Raw genomic sequence first — 23096 nt, 5'->3', positions numbered from 1 at the left:
ACACACACACGCTCTCAGACACTGCTCGGGGCAAGATCGCGACAAAGGGACCGTGAGAACGCACAGCTGCTTCCTCCAGAAGCAGCCCTGAGGCTCGGGCCATCCTCGTCGAAGGGCCCGGCGGGGAAGACGACGAGACTCAATTCAAGGACGCGTGAGCCTGGCCACGCCGCGCCCCCCCGCCCCGCCCCGCCCGACCACGCCCGGCCGGGCCGGCCCGCTCCTCGGCTCGACCCCCACGATCTGCCGGCTCCGGTATTGCGACACATGCACGGTCTCACTTCAAGGTCCCCCCTCCTCTGGCACCGCGAGCGCCCCACCGAGCGGCAAGCAAGCGGCACCCACTGAACCCGCGGCGTGGGCCAAAAAGGACACATGCGAGCCCCCGGGCCGCCCCGGGCCGCCCCGGGCCCAGAGGAACCAAACGGGAAAAAATAACCGAAAAGGACGCGCAGCCGAAGCAAGGGCCGGTGCGGCGCATCGAACGCCACGGCGGAGGACGACGGCAAGCCAACGAGAGCACCACGACGACGAGCGCCAGAAGGGCGGGGCGCGCGGGGCACGGCAGACGCACCGGCCGGCCCACGGCTTGATGGGAAATTCATGAGTGCGATGGCATCGCCTGCCGGCAAAGGTCGTGACAAGGATGAGGCTGGGCGGGGCGCCGAGCCGTTCAAGCCCAGGGCCTCGTGGAAGGCCTCGCCGTCGACGTAAAGGTCCCTGCACCTCGCGGCGCGCGTTGGCGGGTTCGCAGTGTACCCGTCCGGGGCCCGTCGGTAAGTGAGGCTCGGGGGCGACGACGATGGCATAGCCGCCACGGCCGCCCGGCCCGCGGCCCCGCGGCGGACAACCAGAGCGTCAAGACAAAGCGCCCGCGGTGCACGCCCGGCCCCAGCATGGCGTCCGCGTCCCGGCCAGCACGGCCAGCCCAGCCAGCCCCCAGGGCCCAGGCAAGCTGGTGTGTCCTCTGGAATTGGACCAGGTCTACAGTGTCTGCGCGGCCGACCGCTAGAGGGCAGCAGCCGACGCGCGCGCCAGGGAGGGCTGGGACGCACGGCCAGTGGGAGGCCTACCCCCACGGGGCGGCTGCACCTCGGCGAGCACGAAGGGCTGCCAGCGCGGCGGGCGCCACCGAGCACGTCGGAAGGGTTGCCAGCTCAGCCGGCGGCGAGCTCCGCGGCGAGTCCCTGTCCCTACCTGTGTCGCCACGATCCGCGCGGCCCGCTGAGGAAGCTGCTGGTGGTCCTCCACTGTCGGCGCACCAAGAGCTGCCGGTTGCGCTGCTGGCTCTGCACGTTGCCGTACCGCACGTTGTCTTCGGCGGCGCGCGCGCGGAACGGCACGCCGATTTGCTCCTGCAACATCCAAAGTCTCCGTGAGGATGCCAACTGGGATCATCACTGTTTGCTGTTCTCCGCTAAAAACATGAATTGAAAACGTCATACGTCGGGCAGCGATGCAATTGCCCACAACGAAAACAAAACGAACCTCTCCGTCGAGAATTCACTCCACATGCGCTCTCTCTCTCTCTCTCTCTCTCTCTCTCTCTCTCTCTCTCTCTCTCTCACACACACACACACACACACACGCACACACACACACACACACACACACGCTGGCGAGGCCCCAGACGAGATAATCCGCGACGACGGACCGCGGCACCGCGGCGGCTTGACGGATGGCGGCGGTAGTTGCGGTAATAATGGTCGTGGCGCGGCGTGGCCGCGGTGACAGCGTCGTCGCCGAGGTGATCGACCCCCGTTCCGTCTTGGCGCTTCGCGGCGCGTCGCAGCGTCACGGATTCTCCTCCAGCCTCTGAGAGCATTTCTTCTCTCTGAGAGTATATCTTCTCTCTGAGAGTGTATCTTCTCTCTGAGAGCATATCTTCTCTCTGAGAGCATTTCTTCTCTCTGAGAGTATATCTTCTCTCTGAGAGTATATCTTCTCTTTGAGAATATATCTTCTCTTTGTGAGCAGCCTTTTCAAGCATCGAGAGTATTCATTTTACCCAAGAACCTTTCTTTTTCCCTCAGAGCGGTAAGCACAATCAATCAAAATAATCTTTGTTCAAAAGCCCCCTGCGTAAAGACTTTTTGGAAACTAGAAAAACGTCGAGGAAGAAATTGGTAGTCGAAAACTGCAAAATGTTCTTCTCCTTCCGGCCGTGCCGGACCGGACACTGCCGTGCCTTCCGGACGTACGTCACCATGACAACGAACCGCGACCACCCTGCAGTGTGCGGCCGCCTGCTGGCCCTGCATGGCCCTGCATGGCATGCCCCAGCAATTGCCCTGATGGCCCGCGGCAGTCCGCGGCCAGTCACGAGCACTATGCCGCGCGCGTCCGCGAGTCCGTCCGCCAGTGAGCCTGTGTGTGTGCATTATGTGCGTACCCACGTGTGTGTGTGTGTGTGTGTGTGCGTGCGTGTGTGTGTGTGTGTGTGTGTGTGCGTGTGCGCGTGTGTGTGTGTGTGTGGTGAGGCCTGCAAATGGTCCGGCCGTGGCGGGCCGTCCTGTCCGTCTTGGCCCCGTGGAGCGCGTCACGCTGTTACATCAAACCCGAACTAACTCTTCTTCGCTTCCCCGACTTCCCCATCGCCGTAACGCGCAACCGCGCAACGGCAGACCTAGGCCGCCGTTTCGACCACCAGACACGCATTGTTTTTTGTTGTTTTTAGGTCAGGCGTATCAAAGCTTGAGCTATTACTCGCAAAATGTGCGAGGCTGTGTGTACAGTTTGGTCAGAGGCCTAGGTTTGGGAACTGTGGAGGCTGGGGCTGGGTTGGCCCGGCTAGGCTTTTGGGCCTGCTCAATACGTTCTTTTGATTTGGCATATTTTTTTGTTGCCCCAGCGTCGCCGTGGCCTGTCCGGTTTTTGACTTCCGGCTACCGGGTTTACAAGTATACGGGTGGGAGGTTTCCCCACAGTTCCTTTTGGGTTGCTTGCTTGCCCATAATTGCCCTCTTTTTCGGCCGCGGCTCTGGCTGCCCCCTCTTGGCCCCTGATTTGCCGCAACAGTCGGCGCCCCACGGCGGACAGGCCCATACGCTGCCTCCCCTCCTTTTTATGGCCGCGCCGCCGCGGCCCCTGTTCGAGCCGTCATAAACGGCGCTCAGCGGGTCCCTAATTTTTACGGCCGTCACTATGGAAGACTTCAGTCTTCGCGTGCATTTTGTACGCAACCACACCAATTGTTTTTGGAGTGTGACAGGTCAATAGCTCATGATTAACGACAATTTTGATACCAGCAACAAAAATGTGACGGTAGGGAATATTATTCAGCCTGCTGATGCGTTCTGGGCGCAATCTCGAGCATCAGTTCGCAAGTGAAACAAAACCGCGGCCAGAGCTAGGCCGAAACAGAGCCCGGCGCCTCCCGGCCAACGCCACCAGGACCGCGGCCGCGCACACCCAAGCTTGACCTGGCCCTGAGCTGAAGCAAAGCTCTCAGCAGAGGTTTTTTTGTTGCCGTATACGCCTCATGGTTTTGTTTTCCCCATCGGGATTTGCCCTTTTTTGGCGCCCATCGCGGCGTAAACGGCTTTTGCCGCCTCCGGTTTTTTTTGCCGTACGGTTTTTGATTTGCCTCACGGTTTTGTTTGGCTCGGTTTTGGTTGTTGGTTTTGGTTGCCCTGGTTTTGGGTTTCCTCAAGGTTTTTGGCCCTTTCCGGTTTTTTTCCGCTGGTTTTTGGCCTTTAAGGGCTTTTTCCCCATACTTTTTGTTTCCGAACTTTTTTTTGCCGTAACGGCGGCGCCCTAGGGTTTGCCCCAAGGGTTTTTTTTGGGTGGTTTTTGGTCGCCTCAAGTTTTTGGTTTCCTCAATTTTTGGCTGTTACGGTTTTTTTGGCTAGGTTTTTTTTTTGGGGTTTTTGGTCTCCTCATAGGTTTTTTTTCCCAAGGTTTTTGTTTGCCATAGGGTTTTTTTGTTGCCTATCGGTTTTTGTTTGCCCATACGGTTTTTGTTTGCCGATACGGTTTTGGTTGCCTATAGGGTTTTTGTTGCCTCATACGGTTTTTGATTTGCCTCATACGGTTTTTGTTTGCCGCATACGGTTTTGGTCTGCCTCATACGGTTTTGGGTTCTGCCCATACGGCTTTTTGCTGCCTCATACGGTTTTGGTTTGCCTCATACGGTTTTTGATTTGCCTCATACGGTTTTTGATTTGCCGCATACGGTTTTTGGTCTGCCTCATACGGCTTTTGGTCTGCCTCATACGGCTTTTGGTTTGCCTCATACGGTTTTTGATTTGCCGCATACGGTTTTTGATTTGCCGCATACGGTTTTTGGTCTGCCTCATACGGTTTTTGGTCTGCCTCATACGGTTTTTGATTGCCTCATACGGTTTTGATTTGCCGCATACGGTTTTTTGTTTGCCTCATACGGCTTTTGGTCTGCCTCATACGGTTTTGATTTGCCCATACGGTTTTGGTCTGCCTCATACGGTTTTTGATTTGCCTCATACGGTTTTTGTTGCCTCATACGGTTTTTTGGATTTGCCTCATACGGTTTTTGATTTGCCGCATACGGTTTTTGGTTGCCTCATACGGCTTTTGTCTGCCCATACGGTTTTTGTTTGCCCATACGGTTTTGGTTTGCCTCATACGGTTTTGATTTGCCCATACGGTTTTTGATTTGCCTCATACGGTTTTTGATTGCCGCATACGGTTTTTGGTCTGCCTCATCGGCTTTGGTCTGCCTCATACGGCTTTTGGTCTGCCCATACGGTTTTGTTTGCCGCATACGGTTTTGATTTGCCGCATACGGTTTTGGGTCTGCCCATACGGTTTTTGGTCTGCCTCATACGGTTTTGGTCTGCCTCATACGGTTTTTGTTTGCCTCATACGGTTTTTGATTTGCCGCATACGGTTTTGTTTGCCTATACTTTTTTTGGGTTTGCCCATAGGGTTTTTTGGGTTTGCCCATACGGTTTTTGGTTGCCTATACGGCTTTTGGTCTGCCTCATACGGTTTTTGATTTGCCGCATACGGTTTTTTGTTTGCCGTATACGGCTTTTGGTCTGCCTCATACGGTTTTTGATTTGCCTCATACGGTTTTTGATTTGCCTCATACGGTTTTTGATTTGCCTCATACGGTTTTTGATTTGCCGCATACGGTTTTTGGTCTGCCTCATACGGCTTTTGGTCTGCCTCATACGGCTTTTGTTTTGCCTCATACGGTTTTTGATTTGCCTCATACGGTTTTTGATTTGCCGCATACGGTTTTTGGTCTGCCTCATACGGCTTTTGGTCTGCCTCATACGGCTTTTGGTCTGCCTCATACGGTTTTTGATTTGCCGCATACGGTTTTTTGTTTGCCGTATACGGCTTTTGGTCTGCCTCATACGGTTTTTGGTCTGCCTCATACGGTTTTTGATTTGCCTCATACGGTTTTTGATTTGCCGCATACGGTTTTTGGTTTGCTCATACGGTTTTGGTCTGCCTCATACGGTTTTTGATTTGCCCATACGGTTTTGGTTTGCCTCATACGGTTTTTGATTTGCCTCATACGGTTTTTGATTTGCCTCATACGGTTTTTGATTTGCCCATAGGGTTTTTTTGGTTTGCCTCATACGGTTTTGGTCTGCCTCATACGGCTTTTGGTCTGCCTCATACGGTTTTTGATTTGCCGCATAGGGTTTTTTTGTTTGCCGTATACGGTTTTGGTCTGCCTCATACGGTTTTTGATTTGCCGCATACGGTTTTTTGTTTGCCGTATACGGCTTTTGGTCTGCCTCATACGGTTTTTGATTTGCCGCATACGGTTTTTTGTTTGCCGTATACGGCTTTTGGTCTGCCTCATACGGTTTTTGATTTGCCTCATACGGTTTTTGATTTGCCTCATACGGTTTTTGATTTGCCGCATACGGTTTTTGGTCTGCCTCATACGGCTTTTGGTCTGCCTCATACGGCTTTTGGTCTGCCTCATACGGTTTTTGATTTGCCGCATACGGTTTTTGATTTGCCTCATACGGTTTTTGATTTGCCGCATACGGTTTTTGGTCTGCCTCATACGGCTTTTGGTCTGCCTCATACGGCTTTTGGTCTGCCTCATACGGTTTTTGATTTGCCGCATACGGTTTTTTGTTTGCCTATACGGCTTTTGGTCTGCCTCATACGGTTTTTGGTCTGCCTCATACGGTTTTTGATTTGCCTCATACGGTTTTTGATTTGCCGCATACGGTTTTTGGTCTGCCTCATACGGCTTTTGGTCTGCCTCATACGGTTTTTGATTTGCCGCATACGGTTTTTGATTTGCCTCATACGGTTTTTGATTTGCCGCATACGGTTTTTGATTTGCCTCATACGGTTTTTGATTTGCCGCATACGGTTTTTGGTCTGCCTCATACGGTTTTTGGTTTGCCTCATACGGCTTTTGGTCTGCCTCATACGGTTTTTGATTTGCCGCATACGGTTTTTTGTTTGCCGTATACGGCTTTTGGTCTGCCTCATAGGGTTTTTTTGATTTGCCGCATAGGGTTTTTTTTGTTTGCCGTATACGGCTTTTGGTCTGCCTCATACGGTTTTTGATTTGCCGCATACGGTTTTTTGTTTGCCGTATACGGCTTTTGGTCTGCCTCATACGGTTTTTGATTTGCCGCATACGGTTTTTTGTTTGCCGTATACGGCTTTTGGTCTGCCTCATACGGTTTTTGATTTGCCGCATACGGTTTTTTGTTTGCCGTATACGGCTTTTGGTCTGCCTCATACGGTTTTTTTTTCATAACTATATGCAGTATAGTTTCTTCGCTTCTGACGGTGCTGCTCGTTGGCCGGGTGGATGTAGCCGCCGGCGTACGTCAGCAGCGCGATGAGCTTGCCAGGTTGTCTGTCAGCCCGCTCGGCTCCGCGCTCGGCGCCACCCGCGTCCTGGCCGTGCTGGCCGTGCTCGCCGATCCGGCCGAGGCAAGGGCGCCACCGGGGCCGCGGGGTGCTGGGGGCGCTCGGGGCGTTCGCGGCCCCGGACGGCGTTGCCCACTGTCCGACGTGACTTTCTCTGAGCGGGGCGGGGCGGGGCGGGGAGGCTGCGACGGATTGCCATCACCGGAGCAACAGGAGCTGGCCGTCGATGTCGTTCGGGAAGGAACCTCCGGGAGGGGGCCGCCCTGCCCTGCCGCCCTGTAGACTGATTCGCTTTCGTCGCTGTCTCTCTCGCAACTCTCGGGGTGCCCGGTACGGGTGCGAGAGAGACAGAGCGACGAAAGTGACTCTCGGAATCAGTCTGCTGGCGCCTTGCCGCCCGGGCCGTGGCCGGGCAGGGCGAATCCAAGAGTGGCCAGGGCGGCGCCGCTCCGCGCAAGCAGCGCAAGGCCCTCGCGATATTTCTCGGAATCAATTAGCAAAACATGACAAACAACAAACAATTCCGCGGCCCTTCCGGCGGAAGCGAATTACCGAGTGCTTGCCTGCAGGCTGTCGTGCGCCCACCGGTTAGCCAATTGGAGAGAGAGAGAAGGACGACGGGCGGAGGAGAGAGAGAGAGAGAGAGAGAGAGAGAGAGAGAGAGAGAGAGAGAGAGAGAGAGAGAGAGAGAGAGAGAGAGACGCCCGCATGCCCCGCCCCATCCTTCATCCACACGCACAATGTACGCGGCGGCGCTCGGACCGCGTACATCACGGTCCACCCCAAGGGGCCTACTGGCCGGCCGCCGCTGCCTCTCTCGCACTCGCCGGGCGTTCAGCAGTGGGGCGACAGAGACGGGGCGACGGAGCCCCGAGGAGGCCAATAAGTAACGAGCCGCGGCGGTCGCGGACGGCACGGCGCGGCGGACGACAGAGACCGGAAAAGAAAAGAAAAGAAGTTTGCAGCGGCCGACGCGTCGGCTCCGGTCGTGGAAATACATACGTTTCAGATCGTAATTTGCTTCTGCGTTCCACACGTGTGCTTTCTAAGCTAACCAACCGGGTGCCCGGCGTGGCGTGGCGTGGCGCGCCGTGGCTCCGCCTCCCGGGGGCTTCCATTTGGGGCAAGTGACGGGCGAGGAGCCCCGGGGGCCCGGGGCCGCGGCGCGCGGCCCGCGCGGCGGACCGGGCCGGGGGGCGCCCGACGCGCGGCTCCGGTCGTGGCCCAGATCGTCCGCGCCCCGTGTGCCGCACCCCGCCCGCCGGCGGCGTGCCGCCGGCCCCGCCCGCCCCCCCTCCTGTTCCGCGCCCCGCCCCGCCCCGCCGCGCCCCGCCCCGCCCCGCCACCCCGCGCCCGCCGCGCCACGCCGCGCCGCGCCACGCCGCAGTGGTTTGCCGCGAGAAAGTGTCTCTGCCCCAACACGCCGCGTGATATCCCGCAAAGCACAAGAATGCCTGCATGATGGCCGCACCGCGCCTGCAGGGCCACAGGCAGGACCACGGGCTTAGCCGTGGGTGTGTGCAGTCCAGGCGCACCAACCCCCACCCCGAGCAGGGTCTCCAAGCGGCGCCCGAAAAACACTTGCGTCGACAAGATTATCAAGCTTAAACTTTTAACTTTTTACTGCCAAACACTCTGAATCCAGTGTGAGCCGAGCCGCCGCGACGTCGCCGCGAGACGGCGTTCCAGTGGACGGCGTTCCAGTCATCGGCACGTCCAGCGCGCCCCAGGCCTGCAGGGGCAGGAAGTGGACGCGCCGCGGAACCGCCCCCGCCGGTCCGCCAATCCGGCTGGCCGGTGAGTCCGGAACTCGGAGCCGCCGCGCCACCGCCATGCCACCAGAAACAGAAACTGCTTCGGCGGCTCGCGGCGCGGCGCGGCTCGGGTTGCATCGACAGTGACACCACCCACACTAGAAAGCCGACGTCGGCAAACGCTCTCATCGCGCTAACTGTCGCCGTCGCGAGGCAGCGTCGCCCTGTCTCTCTCGCATGCACCCTACCTCGGCCCGCGAGCGCGAGAGAGGCAGGGCGACGCCGCTGTGGTGAATCATTGCTGCATTCCCCATTCTCGCTTCGGTCGCGTACCGGCCGCGTGGATCCCTGCCAAACGGCGGACGCGGCGGACGCCAAACGCCCGGCGCGACTCCGAGCGACTCCCACCGGATGCACAGAGAAAAGCACGCCGACTCAATGACTCCGCCAAGTCGGTGCATTCCCACCATCATACCGCTAGAGCGTGCAGCGCGCGGCGGCGTGCAGAGCGCAGCGTGCAGAGTCCGACGCCCCGGAAAAAGTGTCCGCCTTGACCAGCCCGGTTTGATTCAGCGTGTGGGAGTCGCCGCGGGCCTCGAGGACCTGGGACGCAGCCAGCCAAGCGTCTGTCTCTCTCGCACCCATTGAACAGTTAGCCAGATATACAGGCAGAGCGCACGATTCAGCGCGCAGGGTCTCGTGGCGGACTGGCGCATAGTGGATCGGAAGACCGGCGGAGGCGATCTAAATCCCGGACGCGTTTGGAGCTCCAGAGTCGCTAAATGGGACTCGAACCGAACGTGTGACCCCACCAAAGGATTGCTCTCCGAATGAGGAATCCATTGCTGGAGTCACACGCTCGGTTCGAGTCCTGTTTAGCGACTTTCGAGCTCAAAACGCGTCTACAATTTAGGGCCGCCTGCACCGGTCTTCTGGCCCACTGTGTGGCGGGCCCATCGACGCGCCGCCAGAGCGGCACCGAGACCACGACGGCGTGCATACGCGGTCCGCCTGCACCTTTTGGCCCACGGTGGCGGGCGTGGCGGGGCCGCCAGAGCGGCCGAGCCCGCGGCGTGACGCGACGTCCTGCGTGCAAAGTGGAACACGGCGGCGTGGCGTGGCGTGGCGTGGCGTGGCGTGGCGTGGCGTCCCGGAGCGGCGCAAAAATGACTTCCACAAATCAAGCAGCGGCAGATGCTGCATGTCCGTTCGTACGAGTCCGCGCGGGCATGAACGGAAAGACACACACGCACGCACGCAGGAACAGACACACGGCGAGAGATAGACGTATTGGCCCGTCGTATAGCAGCGCGGCACGCGTACGCCGACAGGCACGTGATGAACGGCCTATCGGCAAAAACGCGCCGTTGCGTCTCAAGTGCGGTGCGGCGCGGCGCGGCGCAACATCCGGACGACGACGACGACGGCGACGACGACGCGGCAGCCAGCCGATTTATGGCGAAGCGCCGAAAAACCAACACCGAAAGTGCAACGCCACAAACGCGCCAACAGCAGGGGCATAACGACAGCGAGGCGCGGATGCGAAGAAACTCCCGCGACCGCACGGAGCGGCGGCGCAGCGGCGCAGCCCTGCTCACAAGTTTCCACGTGCGAGGCCGCTGCGCGCTCACTCCTTTTTCCAGCGAGGTGTCCAACCCTTGTCATGAGCGAGTAAACGTGTTTGGAGTAATCTCGCCGAGCCCGCCGCGGTTATCGCAAAGCGCCTGCACTAATAAAACCAGTCCGGGCGCGCCATTCCGAAGAGCGGTTTCGTCGCTGAGTGTGTGTGCGCGTCTGTCCCTGAGGGGCGCCCCGTGAGTGCGAGAGAGACAGAGCGACGAGACGACTCTCCAGTCGGAAGGCGCCCGCGCGCTAGCGCCGGGCCAGCGCCGCAGCGCCACACAGGCCGGGTGTAACATTTCACGCCCCTTTTCGATACAATCTTCCGAGCAGGCGAGAAACGCGGCAACGCGCACACACACACACACACACACACACACACGAGAGAGAGACTCGATCATTTTCAGTCGCATCCTCGTCATGAAGCCTCCCAGCAAGTTTAATAGCAGAGCTGCGCCCACGGCCGCGCCAGAGCCAGAGCTGCCCGTCCGCGTCCGCGTCCGTGGCCTCATCATCATCTTCCTCGTACTTCGGACGGCCTCCCTTGACACCCTCGACGCCGTGCCGGCCGTGCCGCTGCCCTAGCGCCGCGCCGACCCTTGCATTACTTTCACCTGCAGGTGGCCCTGCCGGCCCTGGGCGCCGCCGCGCCGCCGCCACTGTCCACGCGCGTACACGCGGGTACGTGTACACAGACATGCCGAAAACAAGGCGCCGACATGGGGCCGCCGGGGGCCGGGCCGCGGTGGCCACACGTAATATTGAGTTACACATATCGCACGGTCATTTAGGTGAAAGCTGGAACGCCGGGCGGGGCGTGGCGGGGCGTGGCGTGGCGTGCCACGTGCATTGCGGCGAGCAGAGCGTCATTCCACGTGCCGAACCGGGCGAAGATGCGCGTCGCGGCAGGGAGAGGGGATAGATAGACACACACACACACACACACACTGACCTGGAAGCGGATTTTGCTGGCGGCCACCTCGCGGTGGCGCTTGAGGGCGGACGCCTTGGACGCCTCGTAGCACTCGGCCCAGAAGGTGTTCATGGCCTCGGTCACCTGCGAGGACAGCGTGGCCTTGTAGGAATCGTGCAGCGGCTTCACCTGCAACAAGGGAGAGGGAGGGCGGGTCATTTTCATGATCCGAAAACAAACAGCCTGAGGCGAAATTCCCAAGCAACGTGCCAAAAAAAAATCTCTAAAAAAGGAAGAAACAAAAAATAAAACAATTACAAAGAGCTCCAATAGCCAGTGCGTTGGCGCAAACAACAGAGTGCTGCCTACGCCCCGCGGGGCGGGCTGAGCGATCGCCTAGCAAATTAAAGAGTCCCGCCGGCGCCACGCGGCGCCACGCACAAAGACGGCTTGCCGTGGGCCGCCCGAGCACAAAGGGCGTCGTTGGCCGACCTTTTGGACCGCCTTTGGACCGCCTTTTGGACCGCATTCCGGCTGCACCCGTCACATCACCGCTGCCGAATCCTCGGCGCCCGGGCCAGCCCTCGGGCCGGGCCAGCCTGATTGAACTGAAGCCGCCTGACTTTCGCTCCCGGCGTGACACCTCCACTGTGCTTGCGCCGCTTGCGCTGTACGCCACGCACGCCACGGGTTGGAATTGAAATCAGTCGACAGACGCGTGCCCAGGCAACGGCTACCGTTCACTGTCGTTTTTTCTTAATCAAATTATAAGTTTGAGTGCAATGAATGCTTTTTGGAGCCTGCAAGGTAGTTTAGATTTGGCTTGGAGCGAGAAACTTAAGCAAGGAGTTGACTGAAACAATTGCTAAAGATTGAAAAGATTGAAAAAGTGCGGACCAGCAGGGCAAGCAGGGAGCCTAGGGAGCCTTGCAGGGAGCCTTGCAGGGAGCCTTGCAGGGAGCCTTGCAGGGAGCCTTGCAGGGAGCCTTGCAGGGAGCCTTGCAGGGAGCCTTGCAGGGAGCCTTGCAGGGAGCCTTGCAGGGAGCCTTGCAGGGAGCCTTGCGGGGAGCCTTGCGGGGAGCCTTGCAGGGAGCCTTGCAGGGAGCCTTGCAGGGAGCCTTGCAGGGAGCCTTGCAGGGAGCCTTGCAGGGAGCCTTGCAGGGAGCCGACCCACGAGGCTGGCGTGACATCGGGCCCATTACGCGGAGCGAGAAAGCTCGCCCCTCTCTCTGTCTCTCTTTTTTACCGTCTGTCTGTCCGTCCGCCGCCTCGCCCCTCCCCCTCGCGCAACGGCGGTGTCATAATCTGATTAAAACCGAGTAAAATCGGCCCGTCTTATCTCCCGCGGCGGGCCGACTTCCGCAAACACGAATTGGCCGAAGCTCCAAAGCAGACGCCGCACGCAGACTGGTTCAAATAGAGACGGCACCCTGCAGCCTAGTCCAGCGGTTCTCAACCTTAGGGTCGCTTAAGGGGTCGCGGCGAGGTAGCTGGGGTCGTGTTTTGGGCCGATTTTAAGCAGCCACTGCGTCTGATCCGAGGCGGGCATTTTGCTCCCTCAACCGGCAATTGGTCTTTGAACCTTCCTTTAGCATGCCTTTGTTACGGAGTGTGATTATCAGTCTTAGTTTGGGAGCAGTATTGTCTCAAAGTTGGCCGAAACGCTCAGAAATGTCTTTGAAAAATCGTGTTTTGGGCCGATTTTAAGCAGCCACTGCGTCTGACCCGAGGCGGTATTTCGTCCTCTTTCAACGGGCAATTGGTCTTTGGACCTTCTTTTAGCATGCCTTTGTTACGGAGTGTGATTATCAGTCTTAGTTTGGGAGCAGTATTGTCTCAAAGTTGGCCGAAACGCTCAGAAATGTCTTTGAAAAATCGTTGTGGTTTTGGCCAACTTTGAGACATACTGCTCCCAAACTAAGACTGATAATCGCCTCCTAACGGGCAATGCTTTGGACCGTCTTTAAGCATGCCTTTGTTGAGGGTGTGATTATCAGTCTTAGTTTGGAGCAGTATTGTCTCAAAGTTGCCGAAACGCCAGAAATGTTTTGAAAAATCGTTTGCCGTTTTGGCAACTTTGAGACAATACTGCTCCCAAACTAAGACTGATAATCGCATCCGTAACAGAGGCATGCTAAAGGAAGGTCCAAAGACCAATTGCCCGTTGAGGGAGCAAAATGCCCGCCTCGGATCAGACGCAGTGGCTGCTTAAAATCGACCCAAAACATGATTTTTTCAAGGCATTTCTGAGCGTTTTGGCCAACTTTGAGACAATACTGCTCCCAAACTAAGACTGATAATCGCACTCCGTAACAGAGGCATGCTAAAGGAAGGTCCAAAGACCAATTGCCCGTTGAGGGAGCAAAATGCCCGCCTCGGATCAGACGCAGTGGCTGCTTAAAATCGACCCAAAACATGATTTTTTTCAAGGCATTTCTGAGCGTTTTGGCCAACTTTGAGACAATACTGCTCCCAAACTAAGACTGATAATTGCACTCCGTAACAAAGGCATGCTAAAGGAAGGTCCAAAGACCAATTGCCCGTTGAGGGAGCAAAATGCCCGCCTCGGATCAGACGCAGTGGCATGCTAAAGGAGGGGTCCCGTGGGGTCGCGAAACTTTTCCTGGGGGTCGCGGAAATTTTTGGCTACAAATTTGGGGTCGCGAGCCGAGAAAAATTGAGAACCGCTGGCCTAGTCGTTCCGTCGCTCTGTCTCTGTCGCACTCATGGGGCTCTGTAAGGGTGCGAGAGAGACAGCGACAGGCCGCATGGCAGGGCCGGCAGCGCGCCCTCCGCCTCCCGGAAGGCTGCCTCCACTGTAACTACGGCGCACTGCGGCGCACTGCGGCGAGCGAGGCGCAACGAAAGTGAACGTGAAATATTTGACGCGCCGGTAATTGCTACATAAACTTGGTTAATTGCTCGGGAGAGCAGCTCCGCCAATCACTATTCAATATGACTCACGCACTTTATCGGCGGGACTGATTGCTGCTCGGCACGGCTCGGCGGCGCGCCGGGGGGCGGCGGATTGTTTGAGCAGCGCCTCGCCTTCGTGCCGAGCGCCTGCGTGCCAGCTCGGGCCGTCCCGCAACGCACCGCCGTCTGGCGGGACTGCCTACGCGGCGGGCTGAAGACCGGCACAGAGGCCTCCTTGGCGAGCGGGACCTCACAAAAGGAAGCTGCGGCCACAAAGGGAGTTGCAAAGGCAGGCAGGACCCCGCAGGCAGGGCCCCAAAGACGGCCGCCAGGCAAGGCCCTGCAGTGTGGCGGAGCGCGCGTACGACACCAGACGAACCTCCGACTGCGGCACGCTGCGGCCGGCACGTCTAAGACACCTTTCACTGGCGTCCACCAACCAAAATTACATTAGCCGGCTGGCGGGGCCGGGCGGGGCGGGGCGCGTTCACGGAGTGCACGAAGGCGGTACGTGTGATACCAACGCGCCGCGTCCACCTGCTGAGCACTGTAATTTCAAATTAACGCGCCAAAACGTACAAGGCTCCGGTCCGCTTCGCACCGCTTCGCACGAGGCTTCGCCCCTCGCCGCTCTTCTTCACGGCAGGCACCGTCATTCCACTGTACTTGGCGAAACCGTTCCTCAAACGTCGAGTCCCCAGAAAACGCCCACGAAAAAGTTGTAACTTTTTTCCTCTTTCGAGTGTTTAAATAATTCCGGTCGTAAAGCCAGCGAGCCAAAGCGGGGCTCGCGTGCCGGTCGGCCTGCGGACTGATTCCGAGAGTCGTCGCTCTGTCTCGCTCGCACTCATGGGGCGTCCCGTAGGTGCGAGAGAGACAGACTCTCGGAATCAGTCAGCTGGCTGGCCTGGTCCATCCTCGAGCCGAGCAATTTTTTGAAACGAAAGCACACGCGCCGACCGCCCTCACTCAACACTCTCCGGCCGCAAGAGGACGTGCCTGGGCCTGGACTGGGCCCGGGCCGCCAGTGTAGTGGGCAACGCGGAGCCACGCGAAGCAACGCCAGGCAGTGGCGTGGCCAGGGCGGCGTTAACTTTCAAATTCCTCGCCCTCGCAGCCCTTCCGGCGGCACTATTGGCAGGCCAGATTCTGCGAATAAGCGCGCGCACTGTTTCTTAAAAAAGAAAAATGGAAAGTGAAAACTTTTCTGTCGCAGTGGCACGATTGGAGCCCGATTTATTTGGGCAGAAAAACGCGGTTAAAATGTCGCGTCGGTCGCGTCGCTCACACAAGCCAACGACGAGCGGCGGCTGCGGCGCCATACAACGCAGACTTTACTGTATGCGCGACGTCGCCCCCTCCCCGCCTTGTCTACCGACATTCTCTTTTCCGGTATCTTTATACACTTTTTTTTTCGGTGGGCGTTGTCATGTCGACGGAGAAAGGCATAAGCAAATGGTTTGTCCCGGTCGCCGTCAACAACGGAACCAGGACGAAAAGGAAACAACTTGGTTCCGAACTCGTAAACGGCTGAGTTACAGGCAGGACACGTATGAGAAAAAGGGAAGGGGTGGATTTACAAATTCAATTTGGGCCTTTCATATTTTTCCACAAGCTGTTTTTTTTTTTTTTTTTTTTCAAAAAAGGCTAAAAACTCTTGGGACTTTAAGAAAAAATTTAATGTGAGTAATGAGTTACCGGCAGCCATTAGTGCAAATGTAACCCCTAAAAAACCGAAGCCTCCAAATATTTCCGATGGACTTTCGCGACGCTCTCAATCGACGAATGTCGAATGTCTTCCAACTCATTTTCAACAGTGTGCGCGTAACGAACGAACCCACCGCCTTCCCGAAATACAGCAGGCGGCGGCGCGGCGGCTACTTTCACGCCAACAACGTTGTTGTGACCATCGCGGGTCTAATTGCCGCCCACACCTCCATCCTCGTTTTATCTTTTTATCTTTTTATCGCCCAAGCGACACGGCCACGGCGCGGCCACGCGGCCATCGCCATCCGGATCGTCTTTCCGGTGCAGTCCCGCCAATAACACCCCGTTAAGTGGTTTCGTGTGGGCGGCCTGGGCCTCCTTGGCATTCCCCGCGGTCCGTCTGTCCGTCCGTCCGTCCGTCCGCTCCTCATTAGCTGACACACATTTACACATTAGACGAGCGCGGAATGTGGTCGCCAGCCTCCAGGATTGGGTCTCCGCCTCGCCGCCTCGCCGGATCCAGCAGTCGCCGGTCGGCAGTCCCTCCGTTTCGCCACTTCGCGATCCGTCCGCCGACCGATTTCGCGGCCAAACTTGTAAAAACGGAAAAGGGTGCCAACAGGTGCTAAACACGCGCGGAGCGGCGGCGAGCTTCTCGTTTCGCGCGGCGATACATCGATACGTACATCGATACAGGTGCACACTCGCAGCGCCGCCGCACAAACGAGGGACCAATTTGTGCAGTGCACAGTGACGGTCGCAAACGATAACTTTGATCAGTTTCTTGATGTTTCTTCACAATATGTCCCCACAATAACATTTTTCCAACAGGGAGGGGAGGGCATTTCTCCTAGTACTGTTGAGAACGTGCTCTTTCGAGCCCCCTGCGGAGGGTGACGCACACATTAGTGATCAATTTCAACCGCGGCGCGGCGCCGCGCTGGGACGGCCGCCCCATTCCAGTGCAGCAGGCCGCCGTTTTCGCGGAAAGGCAGCAGGAGAAAACGGCTGGATGAGTACCGATCCAGAGCCAGGCGAAGCAAGGCGAAGCCAGGCCGAGCGTTTCGCGGTGCTTCGCGGTGCTGCGTTCGCGGCCAAAGCCGAGCAGAGTGTGGCGCCAAGCGCGTTGACGCATCAAGCCGGCACTGAGTGCATCTGGACTTGACTCGCTGGGGCGCCAAAGTCACAGTCATGACGGGCCTCTCTGGCACGTCCTGTAGGCTGCGCCGCGCTCCACCCCAGTGGGCCAGAAGACCGGTGGAGGCGGCCAAAACTCTAGACGCGTTTTGAGCTCCAGCGTCGCTAAATGGGACTCGAATCGAACGTGTGACCCCACCAATGGATTGCTCTCCGAACGAGGAATCCATTGGTGGGGTCACACGTTCGGTTCGAGCCCTGATTAGTGACTGGAGCTCAAAACGCGTCTTGAGTTTTGGCCGCCTCTTCCGTTCTTCTGGCCCACTGTGCGCCCTGCACGCCCATTCCGCGCATCGAGCTGTCTCTCTCACACTCACGGCGCAAAGGCGTGAGAGAGACAGAGGAATCAGACCGTGCTTCTCTCTCCTTCTGCACTACGGGAGCCGGTCCGAGTGCGCGCACCCTGTCGGACCCTGTCGCCCAGGTCCGGAGCGGGACGAAAACCGGACCGAGGAATGTCCGGGGCGGGCAAGCGGACGGAAGGACAGACGGACAGACAGGCAGACCGACAGACGGGCCGTGCCGATGTAGAGCACCTGTTGCTTTGAGACGCACCGCGACGCGGCCGGCGCACCGTTGCTGCTGCATCGCTGCATCCCCGGGCCGGCTCGGCTCCTTGCTCGGCTCGGCCCGGCCTTGAAAACTTTCTGGCCGATCACGGCTGCCGGGCCGTGCCGGCCGGCATGCCATTCGCAGGATGCAGTCTAGATGCAGTTAGTCGCTGCTCCAGCACGCCCGAGTGCGAGAGAGACGGCGCGGCGAGAGCAGCGACAGTCCCTCAACGAGGCGAACAAGAGCACTCCGTCTAATTGGTGGCGCCGCACGCGCGCGCCGAAACGCGAGGAACCACTTTGAAGGATCCGAGAAGGCGCGACGTCGAAACGCCGACACGGCGCGACACGGAGCGGCCGTCCGGCAAAACGGCCCGACAACGCGATAATTGTTATGTCGACGAGGGCCTGACGAAGATGGACAAATTTGCCAGGTAGTACTTGAGGAATTTGGCAAGTTGCACTGCTCACTCTCGCTCTCCCGGACTAGACGCGGCGCCAGGACTAAGCGGTTCGGTTCGGCGGTTCGGCGCCGCAGATGTGATCTGAACCGGGAATCCTAAAATAGCTCGGATGATGACGGCTGGCAGCCACTTTCGCTCGGGTGCCAATCATAACGCGACACTGCCGAGGGGCGCGTGGCGCGGTGGCGCGGAGGCACCGACCTCGTCTCCGGAGCGACAGGTTCCCGGATCAAACACCCGCCCGGAGACCCAAACGCGCGGCGGGGCAAGACCGCCACGCGCTGCGACCTTACTGCAGGCCGACTTCTGTCTCTCTCCGACCAACCCCGGACGCCCCACGAGTGCGAGAGAGAGGGTCCTGCATATTAGGCGGCGGCCTGGCACCTGTTGTGACGGGCAGCCGCTTTGGAAAACTAACAGAGCGCCCCTCCGCTCCAGTGGCCTGTCTCTGGAGTCCAGAGACGCGAGTCCAGGGCTCCAGACTCGGGCAACCGGATCCTGGCGGACCCGCCAGCAGCCCGCACCGAGTCTCAACAGAGTGGGGCGGCCTGGCTCTAAATGCATAAGCCGTGTCGTGTGTGTGTGTGTGTGTGTGTGTGTGTGTGTGTGTGTGTGTGTGTGTGTGTGTGCGTGCAGCTGAGGGATGGCGGGCGCCAACGGAAGCGCCACACAGCGCCGCGCTGCGTTGCACTGCGTTGCACTGCGTTGCACTGCGCTGCACCGTGCCTGCGCACAGTGCTACCGGCGGTGAAGGTTAAACGCCCCGCTTGCCAGCCCACTTAATCAAGTGCCGGCCGCGCGGCCGCACGACGACAGGCGCAGACATCGTTTCAAAGTTCACTCCGTGTTCATTAATTCGGCGTGCGCTTGCTCGCGTGAGCCAGCAGAGAAAACTTGATTGAGTGCGTCGGTCCAAAACTGCAGAGTGCATATAGCAGGGCGTCGCTTTTCACTCGGTGGCCGCGTCCGTTCCGTTGCAGTGTGCGCGCTCGCGCGGCTTGCGCCAAGGCTTGGAGCGCTTGGAGCAGAGCGCCGAATAATCGAGTCGTCAGGGGGAATTACCTCAAGGCGCGACGATACAATCTGTTTAATTTGAGCGGTGATTTACCAGCGTTCGCGGTCGAAAAGGCAATCTTCGTCTTCGCCCCCCGCCGGGCCGGGCCGGGCCTGCGCGTTGCTGCCCCATTGCCCACTGCACGTACACAGCAGCGGCGTGCTAAACGCGGCCATGCGCGGAATACCTCCTGCAGAGTCGTCACTCTGTCTCTCTCGCACTCTCGGCGCGTAGCATGTCGGTGCGAGAGAGACAGAGAGAGTCACTCTACTGATACTATCCGCGCGCTCCAGTGCCCCCGCCTGCCCCGCCACTGGGGCAGCAGGCTGATTCCGAACGTGTCCGTGTCTCTCGCGCACGCACGGGCCGTTTCGTGGGGGTGCGAGAGAGACGGCAAGACGGGGGCCCCGGACGACCCCTTGTCGTACTCGTGCGTGTGGGCTCAAGCAGCACGAGTTAGGTGTTCCGAAAGTGCGCACGGGCGGCGCGCAGCTCTCAAACGACGCATGCCGGGGCAAAAAGACAATAGAAATTTGAAGAGGCAGAAGAGGCGCGGCGGGGCCGATGGAGCGAGGCATCAAATCCGCCGTCCACGTGCTAGTGCCAAAACCTCTTCCCTCCTTTTTTGTCTGCCTTTCACCCTCGGTGCTGACGCGGCACACCACTCGGCTGACGCAAGCAGAGTCATTGTCTCGCCACGGCTTCATCTCCAGGCTGCTCTCGCGGAGGAGAGGGGGAGGGGGCGAGATCCGAAGCTCGTCATACGTGCAGGTAGAAAAGAAGGGGCACGCGAGCCAGCGCCCCCGCCGCGCCCCCGCCCCCGGCACGCCCCCGTGCAGCACGCCACTGCACTGCACGCCATGGCACGCGACCCGCGGCCACACGCCCTCATCCGCTATCGTCGGCTCTTCCGCGCGACTGGCAAAACGCAGCCATTGTGCACCCAAACCAACCTCCTTCACAAAAAAAAATTAACTAATTTTTTTCATTTACTTGATACTGTTTTTTCCTTGGGCGCGATTAATTCCTCGCTGCCTGCCGGCCCCCATTTCTGCCGGGGCCGTTGCCAAAGTTACGACTGTGCACTCGGAGCGCCGCACGCTCCAAGGGGCTCGACGGGGCTCGACCAAACCAAATTCCGAACACGTTTTAGGCCCAGCCGCTCGGCACGGTTGAGGAGCGCGGAAAGAGAGAACACCAGTGTGGGTTGCTGTTTTTTCTCTTTCACTTTTTTTTGTTTATTTTTTTTTATTTTTAGCTTGAAAAATGAGAAATGGGAGAAAGAAGCTGAAAGAGTGAAAGAGAGCGGGGGAAGAGAGTGGCTGAAAAAAAGGGAGCGGCGTGTCAATCGTGATACCGCCGCGCGATAGCGGCACTGCACCAGTGCTCTCTGTCTCTCTCGCACCCGTTCGGGGCGCCCAGTGAGTGCGAGAGAGACAGAGACAGCGCGGGCGGCAAATGCCAACGAGCGGCGGTGACGTCACCACGCCTTGATCATCTCAAAGGCAGCCGACGAAAGGCATCCCCATCACGCGACAGTTGTTTGTTTGGCCGCACTCTCGGCGGAACACCGCTCCAGTTGGACTGCTGGTGTACCTGCGTCCACCATTACACCATTACCACCTCCAAGCATTGCGCAACGCGCCACAAAAAGCGCGACGGGAAGCCGACTGGTACCAACAGGCTGCACTGGCCCTGCACTGGATGCGGTCGTATAGGGAAGCGTGGACGCACGCGCCGGCAACGCGTGCAACGCAGGACCAGTCACAGCGAACCAGAGGACCAGTCACAGAGGACCAGTCACAAAGCACAGAGCACCAGTCACAGAGGACCAGGCGCAGAGTCACGGAGATAGGTAGCCTCTGCGATAACAGGGTACCGTCACGCAGGTGTAGTCACGGGCGGCGTCACGTTAAGAGGGCGGTCACCGAGCCAGTGGCGTCGTCACGGGCGTGCGCGGCGTGCGCTGGCACGGCGGCACCGCCCCGCGGCACGCAGCAAAGCAAAGCACTCGCTGCTTGTGTAACGAGTCGCTCATATAGACACAGGCAAAGCACGCACGCACGCCCACGCGACGCCCCGCCCCGGCGAGTGAATAGAAAAGGCAGCCCCCATTAGTGGGCACACACGGTGACAGGCCCGACAGGCCCCACAGTGTGCCCCACAGGCCGACAGGCCGGCTTCCGGGTGTCCGGGCCGAGTCCGGCCGGCCCGTGCCCGCGCGCCCCGCGCCCCGGTTGGAGTGTCACTTCGGCATTCCGGGCGTGCCGGCAGGGCAGGGCGCTGCGCGCAGGGCAGCGGATCGTCAAGCAATCGACCGGTTTGTATTCGACGGGAAGCAAGGACACTCAGCGATTAGCCGGCACGCCTGACGGCCGCAGCCGTCATTTGTCGCTGTCTCTCTCGCACCCTCACGGAGAGCCCCATGAGTGCGAGAGAGACAGAGCGACGAAAGCGACTCTCGGAATCAGTCTGCTGACGGCGCACCCCTTTTAGCACTCGCTGACACTCGCGTGCAGACGGATCGTAAAAAAAAATGGCGCAAGCCTTATTCCTATCGGCCGATACAATTTTCTTTCTCTTTCATAAAGGAAGTACATTTTGTTCGGCCACACACGGAAACGCATGGAGAGGGAGAAACGGCTCGGTTGATTTATCCCGGCTACGGAATGTGGCCGCATGGCGCCTCACGGTGTAGTGCCTCACGTCGGACCCTGATTTACGACAAAGCGAAAAAATTATCGAACGCCAACCGACTTTCGTTATATGGAGTGCACCGTGAAAGTCTCAAGCCAGCCCGCCGCCCTGCCAGGACGCCGTCAGGACGCCGTCGACGCGTCAGGTCCACGTCAGCGGGCGCGATGGGGTCCTCCGGGTCCTCCCTCCGCCGCGACCCCGTCAGGGGTGGCCGGCCGGCCAGGACATGACGACAGGAAAGTGCGCAAACCAGCTGCACTGGACACTGGCGCACTTCCTGGTGCCGCGTGCGTGTGTGTGTGCATGTGTGTGTGAGAGAGTGTACTCCAGGCGCGGGATGGTCCACTCCTCTCACAACGTGTATGCAAGTGCACTTTTCGCCAACGCAAGTGCGCCGGGCCAGAAGTGTTGCCTCCCAGGTGTCCCGCGGTCAAGACTCACTGCAGTGTAGCGGGTAACACATGCTTATCATCGCGCGTAGACACTCCTCCTGTGATCGCCAGGTGTATTTAAACAAAACACAAAGAGACAAAAAAAAAACTTAAACAAAGCGAAATAAATTGAGCGAAGCAGCGAGCGCCCTATTCGCAGTACGGCGTGATTTACCGCACCGCTTTTACGAGCTTCCGTTATTTGCAGGACGGCCGAGTTTTCCGCGGTTATGGAAGCGCCTTTGCTTCCGCCCTCGGCGCCCCTCGCCGGCCCTCGGGCCGAGCAGGTTGTCTCTCTCGCACTCCCAAGGGACTTCGGAACGCGCCGAGAGAGCGAGAGAGACAGAGCTAACCAAAGCGCTTGCCCGCTGTTAAACACGGCGTCGTTATTCGGCAGGAAACGCCTGATTAATTCGAGCAAGTTATTCGCAGCCGCAATATCTGTAAATAACGCCGCCCTTTCCATCCGGCCATCCGGTGCGTGTTGTGATTTGGCAAACCCGATCTGGACGCCGGCCGGCGCGGCAGCAATGCGCAGCACGGCACGGACATCATTACCATCAGTTGGGTCCGCATCCGCGAAGTCCACCCTCCCGGCCCGGCCGGGGCAAGCGGGCCAGAATGTGCCCCCGTCCCCCGAAGGCCCGAAACCTAGCACCGAGAGTGCAAGTAGCCTTGGACCAAAGTACCCCAAAAGACATCAACCCTTGCGGACAAAAAAGTAACAATCAAGGCCTACAGGTGCTCAGGTTGGCCCGGGCCATGTAGTCGTCAACGAAAATTGAAAAATGATCGGTGTGACGGAAAATACTCTCTGGAGTGAATAGCGAAAAACGGTTGTGGCTTGGGAAATACTCGGTGTGACTTGTGAGAAACTGGGTGTGAGTTGATGGGGGAGGTCGCACGGCCAACGCGACGCGGGTCCAGACGGCGCCGTTCGAATCCCCCGACC

General features: G+C 58.7%; 1 protein-coding gene across 1 annotated transcript in view; it reads right to left on the bottom strand.

Moving 5' to 3' along the window:
• The window catches only part of LOC117652469 (neurobeachin-like protein 1), a 203738-nt gene that overhangs the window by 162726 nt on the left and 17916 nt on the right, over nucleotides 1-23096 (bottom strand). The window contains exons 11-12 of the mRNA XM_034397414.1: nucleotides 11167-11316; nucleotides 1198-1355 (exon numbers count right to left, since the gene is read on the bottom strand). Coding sequence (XP_034253305.1) covers nucleotides 1198-1355; nucleotides 11167-11316 — 308 coding nt within the window. The remainder of the gene's footprint in view (nucleotides 1-1197; nucleotides 1356-11166; nucleotides 11317-23096) is intronic.

The sequence above is a fragment of the Thrips palmi genome, unplaced genomic scaffold (assembly GCF_012932325.1).
Source record: "Thrips palmi isolate BJ-2018 unplaced genomic scaffold, TpBJ-2018v1 HiC_scaffold_7, whole genome shotgun sequence".
Classification (NCBI taxonomy): Eukaryota; Metazoa; Arthropoda; class Insecta; order Thysanoptera; family Thripidae; genus Thrips; species Thrips palmi.
Note: the sequence above shows the minus strand (reverse complement) of the source record. Positions and strands in the feature narration are given on the sequence as shown.